The 15,694-nt window shown below is 36.5% G+C and overlaps 1 protein-coding gene across 5 annotated transcripts in view; it reads right to left on the bottom strand.

Moving 5' to 3' along the window:
- Positions 1-15,694, bottom strand: part of CHMP2A (charged multivesicular body protein 2A) — a 518,938-nt gene that overhangs the window by 43,476 nt on the left and 459,768 nt on the right. For all 5 annotated transcript variants that reach the window (XM_044059594.1, XM_044059593.1, XM_044059591.1 and 2 more), the window contains one exon: positions 13,292-13,353. In XM_044059594.1, coding sequence (XP_043915529.1) covers positions 13,292-13,353 — 62 coding nt within the window. The remainder of the gene's footprint in view (positions 1-13,291; positions 13,354-15,694) is intronic.

Here is a 15,694-nt window from a genome sequence, read left to right on the forward strand (position 1 = left end):
TACTCGTACTGCCCTGCCCTAGCTCAATTATGCTTTCTGCCTGCCACACATAGGGGTTAAATATGTACATTTCCTTTTAGGAATTTTCTACTAATGTAACTGTTACTGTTTGTGCTACTTCTTGTTTGACCATCAATTGTCTGTATCTAGAATATACTGTATCATATCATGGTATTTCACTTGTGTCATCTGTTGCATGCAAATTTTTGAAGTATTACTGTATTAATTTCTTGTTAAACTACCTGTTTGATTTTTTGTATGCGTGTACACACACACACACACACACACACACACACACACACATATATATATATATATATATATATATATACACACACACACACACACACACACACACACACACACACACACACACACACACACACACACACCTGTGAAAAAGAAGCAGATTCTGTTTCTTGTTCTTCTGGTAATAATGACCACAGAGAGACTGTACCTGTGAAACCTTTTCCACTGTTTCAATGGAAAATGTTAGACAGAAGGAAGGGAGTACGGGAGTTGACTAGAAGAAATGAGAGTACGTTGAAAATGAAGCAGAGACAGTATTTGGGAGATGAACAGTAATAAAACCAGTAGCCTAAAGTGGGGCTGCAATGCAATAATTATATTTGTGAAATATCCCAAGAAAATACACAAACGAAACAACTCCTGAAAGTCCAATAAACCGAAAATGGCAAACAAGAAGGCAAAACTCAAAGTAATTCAATCTGTAGATTTTACTGAAATAAAATAACACTCAATAAACATGAAGCGCTTTTCGTCTTGTTGAATACAAAGACTTCCTCAGATGTAATAAAAACTGTCTTAAAACATTTTAAATAATTGTAGTAACTTGTCATGTGATCCCAGTCCACCCAAAGGTAACAAAGTAACAATTTATATGGGTTTTTCACTAATCTACACTTAAAAGTACCAAACCCTCTTTACTTTGATATTGTTACTACTTTCAACAATAAAAAAAAAAAAGCTCTACCCACTGAACTTACTATACTATACATTTACAAATGGATATCCGCTAATTGTCTTCTACTTGCACAAGGTCATTTTGAAACAAATAACATTAAAAAAACATATTTACAATAAAAAAAATGACATTGGACTCTACTTTAATGCGAGTCATTTAAATAGTGGCCTCATTGTTCTTCCCACTTGGTCACAACTCTTATATAATTAATACTCATTTACCTGTCCAAGGTTTTAAGTTTTAGAATACTAGAAATGGTACACATTTCATTCAATCCTGGATAGTTATATACATTCATTAAGATCTGCCAATACAACTCTCTTACTACTAAAAATGGTGTACTAGGACCTCCCCTTGGGTCGTGTAGTATTTGATCAATGACCATATAGCCAAAATTGTGTGTACTATGATCATTTACATGTTTGGCCAGTGCATTGTCGAGTTTACTTTTACTTATAGCATACTGATGTTCATAGATGCGTTCCCTGAATTTACGTTCAGTTTTACCAATGTAGTAAACTGGACAAACTTTACACCTAGCCAAGTACACTAACATCTTAGAATTACAGTCGAATCTAGAGTTGACTTTGTATCTGATGTTCCTTATAGTGAAATTATTTGTTGTGTCCACCACTTTATACTGTGAGCACATACCACACCTGTACATACCTACATTTCTTAGACCATCACTCATTTTATTTTCCAATAGATTTTTCAAATTTGATCCTTTCCAAAACACAATTCTAGGATATAAGCCTAGGATCTCACTAAGTGATGAATTGTTGTTTATTAACCCCCAATTCTTCTTGATTACACTTAAGAAACCATTTCTTTCACAAGAAAATGCAGTGACCAAACTTAGATGGAAATTGATGTTGTTTATTGTAGTAGGTAAAGTTAATTCCCTAGTCTCTATGTCATTCTGTGTGTTAAGGAAGTTACCTTGTAACTGTAATAGTGGTTGATATATTCCCCAGTCCCTTTTGTAGGTGACTTCATATATCAAGTCATCTACTAAATTATTTGGATAGCCCCTACTTATAAACATGCCTGTCAAGAGTTTACACTCTACCTTAAAATCAGACACCTCTGTGACCATCTTAGCTGCTCTCACCAACTGGCCTTTAACCACTGCATGCTTTTGATGGAAAGGGTAACTGCTAGAAAAATGTAGAAAGGAGTTAGAATACGTCTCCTTTCTATATTCTGTAGCAATACAGCCTTTTTTCTGTCAATCCTTTCTAAGAAATACATCAAGATATTTATATTTTCTCACTGTCGTATTGATGTGTGAATTTCAAAAACTTAGTGGTGTTGTTAAAATATGACACAAGGTGGTGGGCTATAACATGGTCCCCTTTAAATGTGTCATTGAATGAAGTAAACACTGCTTCTAACAGAATTAGAGGATACATCGAGGAATTATTTATAGATAACAGAATAGACATACAGGTATACAATTTTATGATAATTCCCAGCCCTAAGACACCATTATTATTTGGTATCCCAAAAATACATAAAGACATCATGAATCCACCAATGAGACCCTTGGTTGATGGACGTAATTTCATAACCTATGGATGTGCTAAGTTCATTGACTACATTCTTAAAAAATATATGAATGGAGTTCCAACTATTTGTAAAGACTCATGGTCCTTTTTGGAACAAATTAACAAACTAGGTTTTGAGGAAGAGTACGGGTTTTTAACAGTTGATGTGAAGGACCTGTACACCTCTATTCCACATCAAACAGGTATTGAATGCGTAATGTTGTTCATAAAATTGAGGGGGGGCAACGGATTCAGAAACCTCTCTAGTAGGTGAACTACTAGATATCATCTTATCTAACAATTACCTTATGTTTGGAAAAGATTACTACTTTCAAAAGGTAGGTGTCACCATGGGGTCCCGCTGTGGCGACAGTTTCGCCAATTTAGTCATGGCAAAATGGGAAAATTATTATATCCAAACAAAAGAAGGTATCAAACAATATATCTTCTTTTATTGTAGATTTTTGGACGACATTTTCATTATAGTTAAAGGGGACCATGTTATAGCCCACTACCTTGTGTCATATTTTAACACCACCATTGAGTTTTTGAAATTCACACATCAATATGACAATGACAAAATTTCTTAGAAAGGATAGACAGGAAAAAGGCTACAGTATATAGAAAGGAGACGTATTCTAAATCCTTTCTACAGCTTTCTAGCAGTCACCCTTTCCATCAAAAGTGTGCAGAGGTTAAAGGCCAGTTGGTGAGAGCAGCTAAGATGGTTACAGAGGTGTCTGATTTTAAGGTAGAGTGTAAACTCTTGGAAGGTATGTTTATAAGTAGGGGATATCCAAATAATTTAGTAGATGACTTGATATATGAAGTCACCTACAAAAGGGACTTGGGAATATATCAACCACTATTACAGTTACAAGGTAACTTCCCTAACACACAGAATGACATTGAGGCTAGGGAATTAACGTCACCTACTACAATAAACAACATCAATTTCCATCTAACTTTGGTCACTACATTTTCTTGTGAAACAAATGGTTTCTTAAGTGTAGTAAAGAAGAATTGGGGGTTAATAAACAACAATTCATCACTTAGTGAGATCCTAGGCTTACATCCTAGAATTGTGTTTCAGAAAGGATCAAATTTAAAAAAATCTATTGGAAAATAAACTGAGTGATGGTCTAAGGAATGTAGGTATGTACAGGTGTGGTATGTGCTCACAGTGTAAAGTGGTGGACACAACAAAAAATTTCACTATAAGGAACATCAGATACAAAGTCAACTCTAGATTCGACTGTAATTCTAAGATGATAGTGTACTTGGCTAGGTGTAAAGTTTGTCCAGTTTACTACATTGGTAACACTGAACGTAAATTCAGGGAACGCATCTATGCACATCAGTATGCTATAAGTAAAAGTAAACTCGACAATGCACTGGCCAAACATGTAAATGATCATAGTACACAATTTTGGCTATATGGTCATTGATCAAATACCACATGACCCAAGGTGAGGTCCTAGTACACTATTATTAGAAGTATGAGAGTTATATTGGCAGATCTTAATGAATGCATATAACTATCCAGGACTGAATTAAATGTGTACCACTTCTAGTATTCTAAAACTTAAAACCTCGGACAGGTAAATGAGCATTAATTATATTAGAGTTGTGACCAAGTGGGAAGAACAATGAGGCCACTATTTAAATGACTCACATTAAAGTAGAGTCCAATGTCATTTTTTATTGTAAATAAGTTTTTAATGTCATTTGTTTCAAAATGACTTTGTGTAAGTAGAAGATAATTAGCGGATATCCATTTGTAAATGTATAGTATAGTAAGTTCAGTGGGTACAGCTTACTTTTTTTATTGGTGAAAGTAGTAATGATATCAAAGTAAAGAGGGCTTGGTACTTTTAAGTATAGATTAGTGCAAAAACTGTATAAATTGTTACTTTGTTACCATTAGGTGGACTGGGATCACATGACAAATTAATACAATTATTTAAAATGTTTTAAGACAGTTTTTATTACACGTGAGGAAGTCTTTGTATTCAACAAGACGAAAAGGGCTTCATGTTTACTGAGTGTTATTTTATTTCAGTAAAATCTACGGATTGAATTACTTTGTCTTTTGCCTTCTTGTTTGCCATTTTCGGTTTAATGGACTTCAATATTTCCAGATTTTCTTGTTCTGTCATATTTCACAAATATGAGACTTTTTTCAGAATTCGTTGGACTTGTGCAGTATATGCCATACTTTATGTCATTAATGTTCAAAAAATGCTTTGGGGAGGGGAAGAGAGAGGAGAAAGTTAACTAAGTAAAGAAACCATTTTTTCTTAACAGTACTATTTTTGTGGTGTATGGTTTTCTTTGCATACTATAAAGTTTTTTCAGTTATTTTTATAAGTGCAATGGGGACTGTAAATAGGTACTGCTGTTCTTTTTTCTCTTTCTTTCTTTCTCCCTTCTTTCTTTCTTATTCAATTTTAAGAAATGTAGGCACTGCAATGTAAAAAAAAAAAAAGCATGGTTAAAATAGCATGACAAAAGAAAAATTCATGTGGTTTCTTGCATTGAGGAATGACTGGATTAAGGACCTTAGATTGATTTAGCAACAAGTCTTAAGAGAAAGCAAGTAAATGAAAAAGAATATTGAATATTATGAGGCTTTTTCTAGCAAGCAAATGTATGCTCGATAGCAACTCTGTATCTGGCCCTTATATCGCCAAGGAAATGATCTGATAAACAGAAACTGACAGTCTGGTTCTCATGTCTCCATTGAGATAGTCTGATAAGCAGAATTGGTTACAGTCTGGTAGAGAGTGATTTGCTGGAGAAAAACAAAGAAAAGAGAAACTGGCTAGGAGATAATGGTGTCTCAAAGCATTCAGGGGTTTTTCCAGCTGGGAGAGCTATAAAGATAAGACAAAAACAGTTACCACTCAGTAGAAGAAGCACGGGCTGCACCATGCATCTTAGCATGGATAGCCTTTCTTTTAGGTTAACTCAAGTCTGTCAGTTTGGGACATTTCTTCCTATTAGGAGGGTAAAACCAATATTTGAAGATGTACATAGTTTTGTGTGTTAGTATTAAATTAATATGTTTTAGAGGGGTATTGGGTTTTTTTGAAGGCTTTCAGTAAAACAAAATGTTCTGTAAGATGCGACAGTCTCAAATGGATATGACAAGAAATAACTATATAACAGTTCAACCTTCCAAAGAGTGCATGCATGTAACACAAAAGCTGGAACTAGACATTTAACAAAAATGAGTTATACATAAATGATGTGAATAGTAACTTTTTACTACAATGATGCTTTCTGTAATGTCTTTAAATGCCAATGGTCTCACAGATAAATACAAAAAAGAAAGAATAGTGAACTATATTAAAAATGTAGAATGTAAATAGCTATGTTACGGCAGACACACTTGGAAAAAACTGAACATGTGAATTTCATGAAGAAAGTTTTTCAGGATGGTTACTCAGCAGAATATCTGGGACAAAGGAAAAGATGAGTATTTATATTAATTGTAACAGAAGCTCCAATAGTGACAGAAGAGGAAAAAAATAATGGCAGACTTTGTAGTGCTAAGAGGTTAATGGCAAGGGAGGATGATTACACTGGCATGCATTTATATTCAACCTAAAATTGCTATAATGGAGCTTAAGAAAATTCTGGGATAAATAATTTTTCGGTACGGAATATTACTTATAGGGGGGCAGGAATTGATTTGTAGCAGTGAAGATGTGCCTGCAGTGCCCAGAAGGAAAAACATAAAGGAGGGTAGATTTTTGAAAAAAAATTGGCATAGAAGACTCAATAATAGGAGTTCAAAGTGAAATTTACACATTATTCACCAGGATAAAAAAACTGGACTAGGCTAGACATATTTCACATAAACATGTGCATTTAACTGAAGGTCTTGATATACACCCAATAATTATTTCAGATCATGCACCAATAATAAATACAATAAAAACACGTGATAATGAAATAAAAATGAGACACTGGGGCTTTCCCACTTATCTGTTGAAAAGAGAGGAATTAAAGGAATGTGCAGTGGAGATTATTCAGGAGCTATTCAAGAGGATACAAATTACTTCTGAAAATATAGCTAGGGAGTGGGATAAAATTAAGGTGGAGTTTAAACATAGGGTGGAAATAAAAGAAAGGGAGCTATGGTTAAGAAGTAATAGGAATTATTTAGAGGGAGTGACAAATACTAAAGTATTGCAGAATAGGAGAAATCTCACAAAACAAGAAGAGTGTCAACTGTAGAATGCTAAGCAGAAAATAAGGGATTACCTCGATAATATATACAAGTTTAGAAAGCCTGCTGTTAAGCAACTGTTTTTTTTATAACAACACTAGAGCACAAAAAATTTAGCACAACGACTCGGGCAACAGAAAGTAGAAATGGCTGTTGTCAGGCTTAGGGAGCCTGTAACAAGGAAGGTAACAAGAGATCCTGTAGCGGTATCAGAGATATTTTGAAAATTCTACGAAAGTGTACAAAGCAGACAAGTATAAAAATTAAAGAAAAGATACAAATGGAAATGTTTATGGAAGAAGTAAATATGCCAAAGTTAGAGGCAGATGAGGCTCAATTACTAATGATAGGACAGGAGATGAGAAAAAAATTGTGATCTATAACTAATCTAGAGGAAAGTCCCTGGAATACAGATGGTGTAATTGAGTATAGATATGGATCAATGTGATTTTGTGGAGGGGAAGCAAACATGTGAGAACATTAGAGCACTGATGATCCAGAGGGAAGCAAAACATAAGAAAACATCCTTGGTGTTGGTGGGTCTTGATGCAGAGAAAGCATTTGACAGAGTAAGAATGGAAGCATTTGCATTTCCTGAAAAAAATATAAGGTTGATTATGAGGATATACGAGGGATCGGGGGCGAAAATTAAAGTGGGTGGGGTCCTCTCTGATAATTTCTGCTTAAGCAATGAAACAGGCAGGGGTGTCCTCTTTCCCCTTTATTATTTGCATTATATTTAGAACCACTGGCAAAGAAAATAAGGGACTCAGAAATTCAAGGATATAACTGGTATGTTAGTTAAGAAAAGCTGTCTCTATTTCCTGATGATGATATTTTATACTTGACAAAACCAGAAAGAGACATTATAGTGTTGTGAAACATTTTGGGACAGTTTCAAATCTTTTCAGGATACAAAATTAATGAAGCTAAAACAAAGGCATCAGCAATAAATTATGTATCTACATATGAATTTGGTGGTTACATGATAACATGAAGTATTTAGGAGTATGGATTAAAATAATTCTGGTGTAGCAGCTAAGGATATGTGGGAAGAGACTAAACCAAAGACAATACAAAAATGAGAAAATGGATGCTTTGTTATATGGATATGGATAGTATGACACAGACAGTTACATGCTTTTAGTCCCATTAGTCTTGTACACAGGTCAGGCATATTTTTATCAACCAGAGAAGTTGCGAACAGCAATCAGTAAAGAGCTGAAGGATTTTATCAGAGAGGGGAAGATGGCAAGAGTCAAGTGGGATAAGCTGATTCTTCCAGTAGAACAGGGCATATTGGGATTACCCAATTTGAACGGTTATTTCAAAGCTATACAGTTAAGACTTCTATACATAGCACAAGCAGAAAACTATCATTCAAAGTGGAAAGGGATGATAATGAAACAAGGGGGAGCTAATAAAACAAGGAGAAACTGGGATTTTGGATGCAGACCTTTAACGAGAATAACAATAATCATACAGAATATTATATCCATAAAGTAGCAGAAAGTATGTTAAGAACTAAGCCAACAAGCAAATGAAGAAAGGAGATTCTGCCGATAGGGATGATTGCAAATAGGGAAACAGACATAGGCAAGAAGGGTCTTGAATTTATTGGAGAAAAATTGGCAAAGGAACCAAGGTATTGAGAGCAAATAACTAGAGAGGGAAAGATGACAGCACTAAAGTCACCAAGAATTTATTTGGACTGCAGGTTAGAGATTGCATTTCCTATCAAGGATTGATATAGTATAAGCAAAAAGAAAGAAATGAGGGGGAGTAATAAATATAAGACCAGTACTGGCAGAGAGTTTAGTAGAATCTAGAACAAAAGCTGCCATTAAAAAAGGAATAATTAGTACAGCATATAAAATATTGCATAACTATAAGAATCAATCAGAGGAGGTTACAAAGGATTGGGAAGAGAGACTGGATAAGCAATTCACAAAGAAACAATGGGAGGATATATGTATGTCTTCCAAATATGCAACAAATCTGAAGATTTAGGATTTTTGCTTGGAAATGTTTACATATTTTTATACCCCCAAGTACACTCCACAGAATTTTTCCTCAGGTAGACAGCAAATGTTGGGAGTTGTGATGGGGAAGAAAGAGATAATTGGGAACATAATTTTTGGGAGTGTGATGAGTTGGCAGACTTAAAGGATTCCCTGTGGGATGCACTGACAGATATGTTGGGTGGGCAGATTAGTGTGACAAGGAAGATGATTTTTCTGAGCTATGGATACAGAACTGGAATTGCCTAGACATGTCAAGGTTTCACTGTGTCTAATTATGGTGGCTGCCAAAAAAGCAGTTACTAGAAAATGGAAATCAAAATCTAAATCAACTATACTGGATGTAATGAATATAGTAACAGCGATGAAACAACTGAAACTGAGATCTCTGGAAAAGGGTAGTAGCAAACCACATAGGGAAAAATGGGAATTGTGGGAACAATACAGTCAGAGGAGGAGTGAAGATTAAAAGAAGGCAGAACTTAATGTCTGACTGAAAATGACTGGGTAGATAAGTGATCTATAATGTTTGCAACTGGGAGTGTGCCAGCATGGTTTATGATGCAAAATGCTTGCAACTAGGACTGTGTTGGTGTGGTTTGTTTGCCTTTATATAAATGTATGATTGCCTAGGTCTTAAGTAGTGGTTTAATAAAGATGTTTTTTTTGTTTTACCAAAAAAAAAAAAAAGAGCTCCAATGAGACAGGCTGGTCTGACAGCTGCTGTCTTACTGGTGGAGGATGTAGAAGCTCAGAACATGGGCAGCTGTGACTAAGTCTAAAAAGCACCGTTTCTAAGCCTGAGGGAATGCGAGTCACCCTCCAATGATAATTCTATGCTGCAGCAAATACTAATGCAGTGCACTGGAGGGAATCACCCTCCTTTGATGCTTAGCCAGCATGGGTGAGAAGCAAAAGTATTGCTTTGCCTTGCTTGGGCACACAGAAGGTTTCTTCTTTTGGGGATGGCTAGGTTTAAAACAGGAAGATGAAAAAGCAGACAGAAGCAAATTCAGAAGACTCTCCACAGAAGTGAGGGTTTGCTGCTCACAAAGAAAATAACATCCTGACACCCCGTCCCCTGGCCAAACAGAACCCCACCTCCAATGGGCATCTAGAAAGTTACTTTTAAGCCCATCCTTGGGGAACAGTCTCAGCCATTTCATCCTGTCCACTCATATGCCACAGCCTGCAGATCTTATCCTCTGAACTGTCATGGTCATCTGGAAAAGGCTACATGAAAGTCCACCTTAAATACTACAATTATTACAGCAGAATGACACCTCCAGGTGTTTCTGCAGTTACATCCTACTGATGCCTCTAGGAATCAATTACTTGTTCATGTCTGTATTAAATTACAAAACCATGCTACATACAAAGTATTAAAAGAGTTCCTCTTAAAGCTTATACAACATCAAACACAACTGTATTGATATCTGATGTCTGTCTAGTGCATGCAAGTAAACATATATTAACTGTCGTTCATATATGTATTGATATGGTCACAAATTTAATCTTTTTCTAAATATCTCGACAACCAAGTAGTACATACAGAACTACTTAGCCTCACATGAAAGCACTTTGCTGGATGAAGAAAATTCTGCTGACAATGTGCATGTATCATAAGTGGTTGCTGAAATACTGTATATTCTTTACAAAATATTATAGACTTAATTTTTATGTTTACTGTGACTTGTAAAATCGAGTTCAACTCCTAGAACCTAAAGAATACTACCACTATAAATAATTTATCAGCATAGAACAAAATGTTGTGGTCTTTGGCACCTATTCTGGACCTAAGAAATCACAAAGTCATCACCTCAGAGATGTTTAAGAAATTTGCTTCCTCAGCCAGGCATTCATACAGTGTGTCTACCTCCCAGGAAACATGAGGGCAAAATCTGAGTGGTCCCAAGCTTCCAAAACAACACCATGGATTATGAGCTCCTTGGGGCAAGTGACTCAGAGTTTCTTAGGCTGCTTCTCTGGATATGCTACCAGTCAGTTTGAGGAGATAGGTCAGGGAAATGAGGCTAGTCCAAGCCTGGACCTTAACTGCCTTGACATTTTGTCCAAAAGTTGAGTCATCTGGAAGGTCAACAGTTAGGGATGCATACCATTTTTGAATCTCAAAAACAGACTTCAGTCTTTAAGAATCCTCATACAAGCCTGACAGGGAAAACCATCACCCCTCCTTATTATCTTCAGGCATAAGTTCAAACACGTCATACCAAGATGAGCATGCAAAAGATATACACTACACCATCTGCCAGGACAAAAACCTATTATGGGCCACGTGTTGATATCACAGTATTCTCCAAGAATACAGTTCTAATCCTACAACTCAAGATCCCACCAGACATTAAATATCTGCTTAATATCTACATTTTACTGTTTTGTGCTTGGGCTCACAGCACTTTATGGTACTACTCAAACTGGACTGGATGGTCTCCTGGGGCCTGAAGAAAGATCCCCACATCAAGTATCCTTGATCTGTGAGTGGGTAACTCAGTAGCCAATCCCAAGTTCAAGCTGAAAGACCTTGGAGCCCAGCCACCCAACGCAAGGTTGTGTGGTGTCTTCATATGAACTTCCAAAGCTGAGAGTTGGGGGCACATGTCCTTCCAATTTCAGTGGTACTGCTCTTAGCCTATGCCTAGAGCTATATACAGTACCCTCATGCCTATCTCCAGATAAGAAGTTTTCAAATGCTGTTATCTTTTCACACACAATGTAGATAACCAGATTTTCTCCTATAAATACTGGCAGGATGCAATTTCTTGACTTTTAAAAGCAATGCTGGTGCACGCCATAAATCATTCTGATGATAACGATAAACAATATGTCTGTATAACACTGAAAACAAATTTCATAATGATAGCCTGGCTGTGCTTATTCTTATAACACTATATATTTCAAGTAATTGTTGCACAATGTCACTTCTTGATTTTGCTATATGCTTCCACTGCTACAACTGAGCAGACAGATTTTGGATAGTGTAACTGCTCATCTACATGGATACATGAAGGCAGTCAATGGTGACAATGTATCTGTCACTGACAGTGCAGCTTTTTTACATGTGCTGATGACACACTTTCTCGTGTTAACTACTTTGTCTAGGATTTATTGGCATACAAATATGCTACTTCAGCAGCCATATAAGTGCATTAAATACATAAAGTAGTGTAATTTTAGGATATCCGCAGAACACTTGTTTAAGACAGAAAAATGCCACCACTACAAGATTATCTACATGAATGTTTTTGCAGTGGCCATATAAATGTTTGTTATTCAATTTACATGTTTTAAATTTAAAATAGGTATGCAACACTCTAATAATATATAACAAAATGTGCAGCAATGGAACTAGTTCCATGTATTTATATGACACTCAAATCTTGATAAAAATATTTATTTTTATTTACCATTTGATGGCTGGGTTAGTTCCACTAGTCTGGTGACCTACTTTCAGGGGAAACCCGAGGTGGTATTTATACTACTAAGGAAAATCTGCCCAGGACATCAAGGAACTTCTACTCTTTTCAAAAGGTGTTGTGGGATCTTTTGCATGCATTTGAGCTACCATCAGTTCAGGCAAATGGGACATCTCATCTGTAGAACGACATACTCAAGAGTGCTGCACCCCCTCTTATGCTGCACTACAGTACCTGCAATCCATCTACCTGGTGTGGGAAGAGATCCCACAGCCTTCTGCACCAAAGGCAAGTGTGCTACCACTGACACTGCTACCATACATTTTTCCTCTCAAAATCCTCAGCAATCTTAAATCAGTAAATTTCTCATCTGTTACTTTTCTGTGTTAAAGCTAATAACTTTCAAATGACAGTGATTACTGATCTTTATGCACAAATCACCTGTCCCACTCAACTTGCATTACTTTTCCAGGGGTGAAGACTCTCGATCTCTATGCAACATATCACCAAGCATTTACAAAGTGTAACATTGAATCTTCGCTGTAGTGGTGCTGCGGTAGTGTTGTCGCCTCACAGCAAGACATTGCCGCATTCGATTCTCAGCTAGAGTGTCTTCTGTGTGGAGGCATGCGTGAATGGGCATGCCTTCGTTGAAGGTTGTGTGTCAGGGCTGGTAACTCGGCATGTAAAAATCCACTACCAAACATTAGCAGACCGGAGTTCCACTGTGGTGACCCCTAACCGGGATAAGCCGAAAGACACAACAACAACAACAACACTGAATCTTCTTTGGCGGGGGTTAACTATTAAAAAGTAAACCCACTCAGAATGATCATGTCCTATCTTACTTATGGACTAGACACAACTGAGGCTCTCCCTAGCACTGGAGCAAGCTATTACAGAAGGATAAATTCCCAGTCCATGTACTACTGAAGAACGTAGCTGATGGGTAGGTTTACTTGACAAAGAAATGCTATGAAAACAATTCCTAACAACTCTTCATTCACAGCACACAATACATTTTAATGGAGTGGGAGTTGGACATGATGTTTTGAGTTACTTACTGGAAAGATCATCTGCAACTGAAAGACCAAGTTCATCCAGCACCTGGGCGACAACGGCATCACTGCAAAGGGAAAAACAAGCAAACATTAATAGGTGATAATTGAGAAAACATTTAAAAAGAGCAATGGAGAATTACAAAAAACAACTTCAAACTATTAAAGCAGCAGGTAGTCAATACATGTACAAGGCTTTGCTTTACCTTCTCTCTTCATTAATGCATTGCTTCCCAGTTTGGACAAATTATAAAACGGCATAAAATAGGGGTGGAATGACCCAAGATGTAGGATACTTTCCCAAAATTAATATGATTTTTCTTTATTGGTAGCACCTCATTTTTTTTAAACTATCACTGCTATGCAATCGTGGAGCTAGTATAAGTTAAGGTGGTTTTTGAAGGAAGATTTTGGAGAAATGTGTACATGGTCTGCTGAAATAAAGAGCATTTATCATAAACAAACTGTACATAGAGGAATCTGATCCAACTGATAACTAGGGGAACAGGCCTGTGCTAATGTCTTGAGTAAAAGTGTGACAGAGAAGTCAATCTGTTAAAGCTGAGACAGAGAGAGAGACAGCCAGCCAGAACGGAAAGGAAAAGGTCAAAAGTGGAGATATCTTGTAGGAAAAACATAGGAGGAATACAGCAGAGTTTACAGATGACACAGGTAGGGAGGCAATCCATCATAGACTGAAAAAATACAAACTGGTGAGGTGGAGATGAAAATATTACAGACAGGAGGATCAGTCACATGTGGGGAAAAAGCAAAGCAGAGGAGAGCCAGTGTGGGGAGAACAAGACTGTTTTAGTAACTGGAGACCAAGTCACAAAGGGGAAAAGTCTGTACTTCCCAGTTATAAAAAACATACGCCATTATTAAAAAATAAATACAAAAATAAAACAAACACCCCCATTAATAATTTACTCCTCTTATCTTGCGATAAAATAACCTACCTTACAATTTACTCACTACCCTACCCATAGTTTATTCTGATTAACTCACCAATCATTGGACAAAATGTCAAGTCTCAGAAACACACCAAAAATAATCCTGTTACTAAATCGAGTTACAAGTGTAAAAAAAAAGAAAGAGAAACTGTAGAAATAAATCAAACACTGGTAACACAGAGCTGATACATGTACAGAAAAGTTTAATAGTAAGTGCTTTCACGGATAAAAAATGCTTCTTCAGACTACAAAAACAAACTGAAACAAACATTTAAATAGCCAACCTAATGGAAACAACTCAGCTGAAACTAATCAATGTTGAGAGAACCACAACCACATTCAATTAACAATGAAAGCCATAAATAAAGGAGCACTAACTCATAGCTTTGAGTTCCTAGTTGACTATAGCATCACTCAGTGTTTCAGGGCTCTATTTTTCAGGAGTGGTTTTACTGAACATTTACTATTAAGCCCAGGTGGTTTGTCTGCTTGAAATAATAGAATCCATTTCTGCTCTCTAGCTTCAGTGCTGTTATTAAGATCTCCACCTCTCTTGCCCTTATCGTGGACCAATTCTAGGGCAAGAAACTTAAACTTGTGTGTTGTGCCTCCACTCTTAACATGCATAGCTAGGGCACTTGTTTCTTTCACATTCCTGATGTCCCTGACGTGCTCTAAAATCCTATCTTTAAAACAGCAGTTGGTTTTGCCTATATAAAAAGAATAACGTACCATGCAATAACTAAAATATACTAGATTGCTTGACCTGCAATCAGCATAAAAACAGGGCTCAATTCTAAAACCCATTGTGGGATGTACAAATCATCTGCCCACATGTATGTGGCTGCAAGCCATACATCTTTTACATGTATAGGTACCCATTCTATCAGAATAGACATAGTGACTACTAGTCTGTGATCTATAGCACAGATAATTCTTAAGTGTTCTATTATTACGAAAAGTAAAATGAGGCATGGCACCTATGGTATCTTGCAACTCATCAACAATTCCAAGAATATTCCAATTCCTCTTAACATCGCAAACTATATTGATGTTACTGGCGTATGTAAGAGGCATACTCACTACACTCTGTGCCCTAAAATTAATAGAACTGGAGTCTGTATCTACATTCTGTTGTTGTTCATCTGTTCTCGGCACTTGATACGATATATCAAAATAGGGTTTGCATCTACCATGCCTTTCCCTCCAAGCTCCTTCTATTACATTATTGATCTGTTTGTGGCTATACCCTCTATTTAAGAACTCATCCTTTATAGATTCTAGGCCTTGTCTCAGGCAAACATCATCACTGTATAGGCGCATTATTCTGTATACCTGCCCCTTCAACACATTATTCTTAACATGCCGTGGGTGCATGCTTCTATAATGCAACAAATGATTTTTTCCTGACAGGTTTTCTAAAAAGTGTAGTATTGATCGATTGTAACTGATCTCT

Source organism: Protopterus annectens, chromosome 17.part0 (assembly GCF_019279795.1).
Source record: "Protopterus annectens isolate FY-2018-M chromosome 17.part0, PAN1.0, whole genome shotgun sequence".
Taxonomy (NCBI): Eukaryota; Metazoa; Chordata; order Ceratodontiformes; family Protopteridae; genus Protopterus; species Protopterus annectens.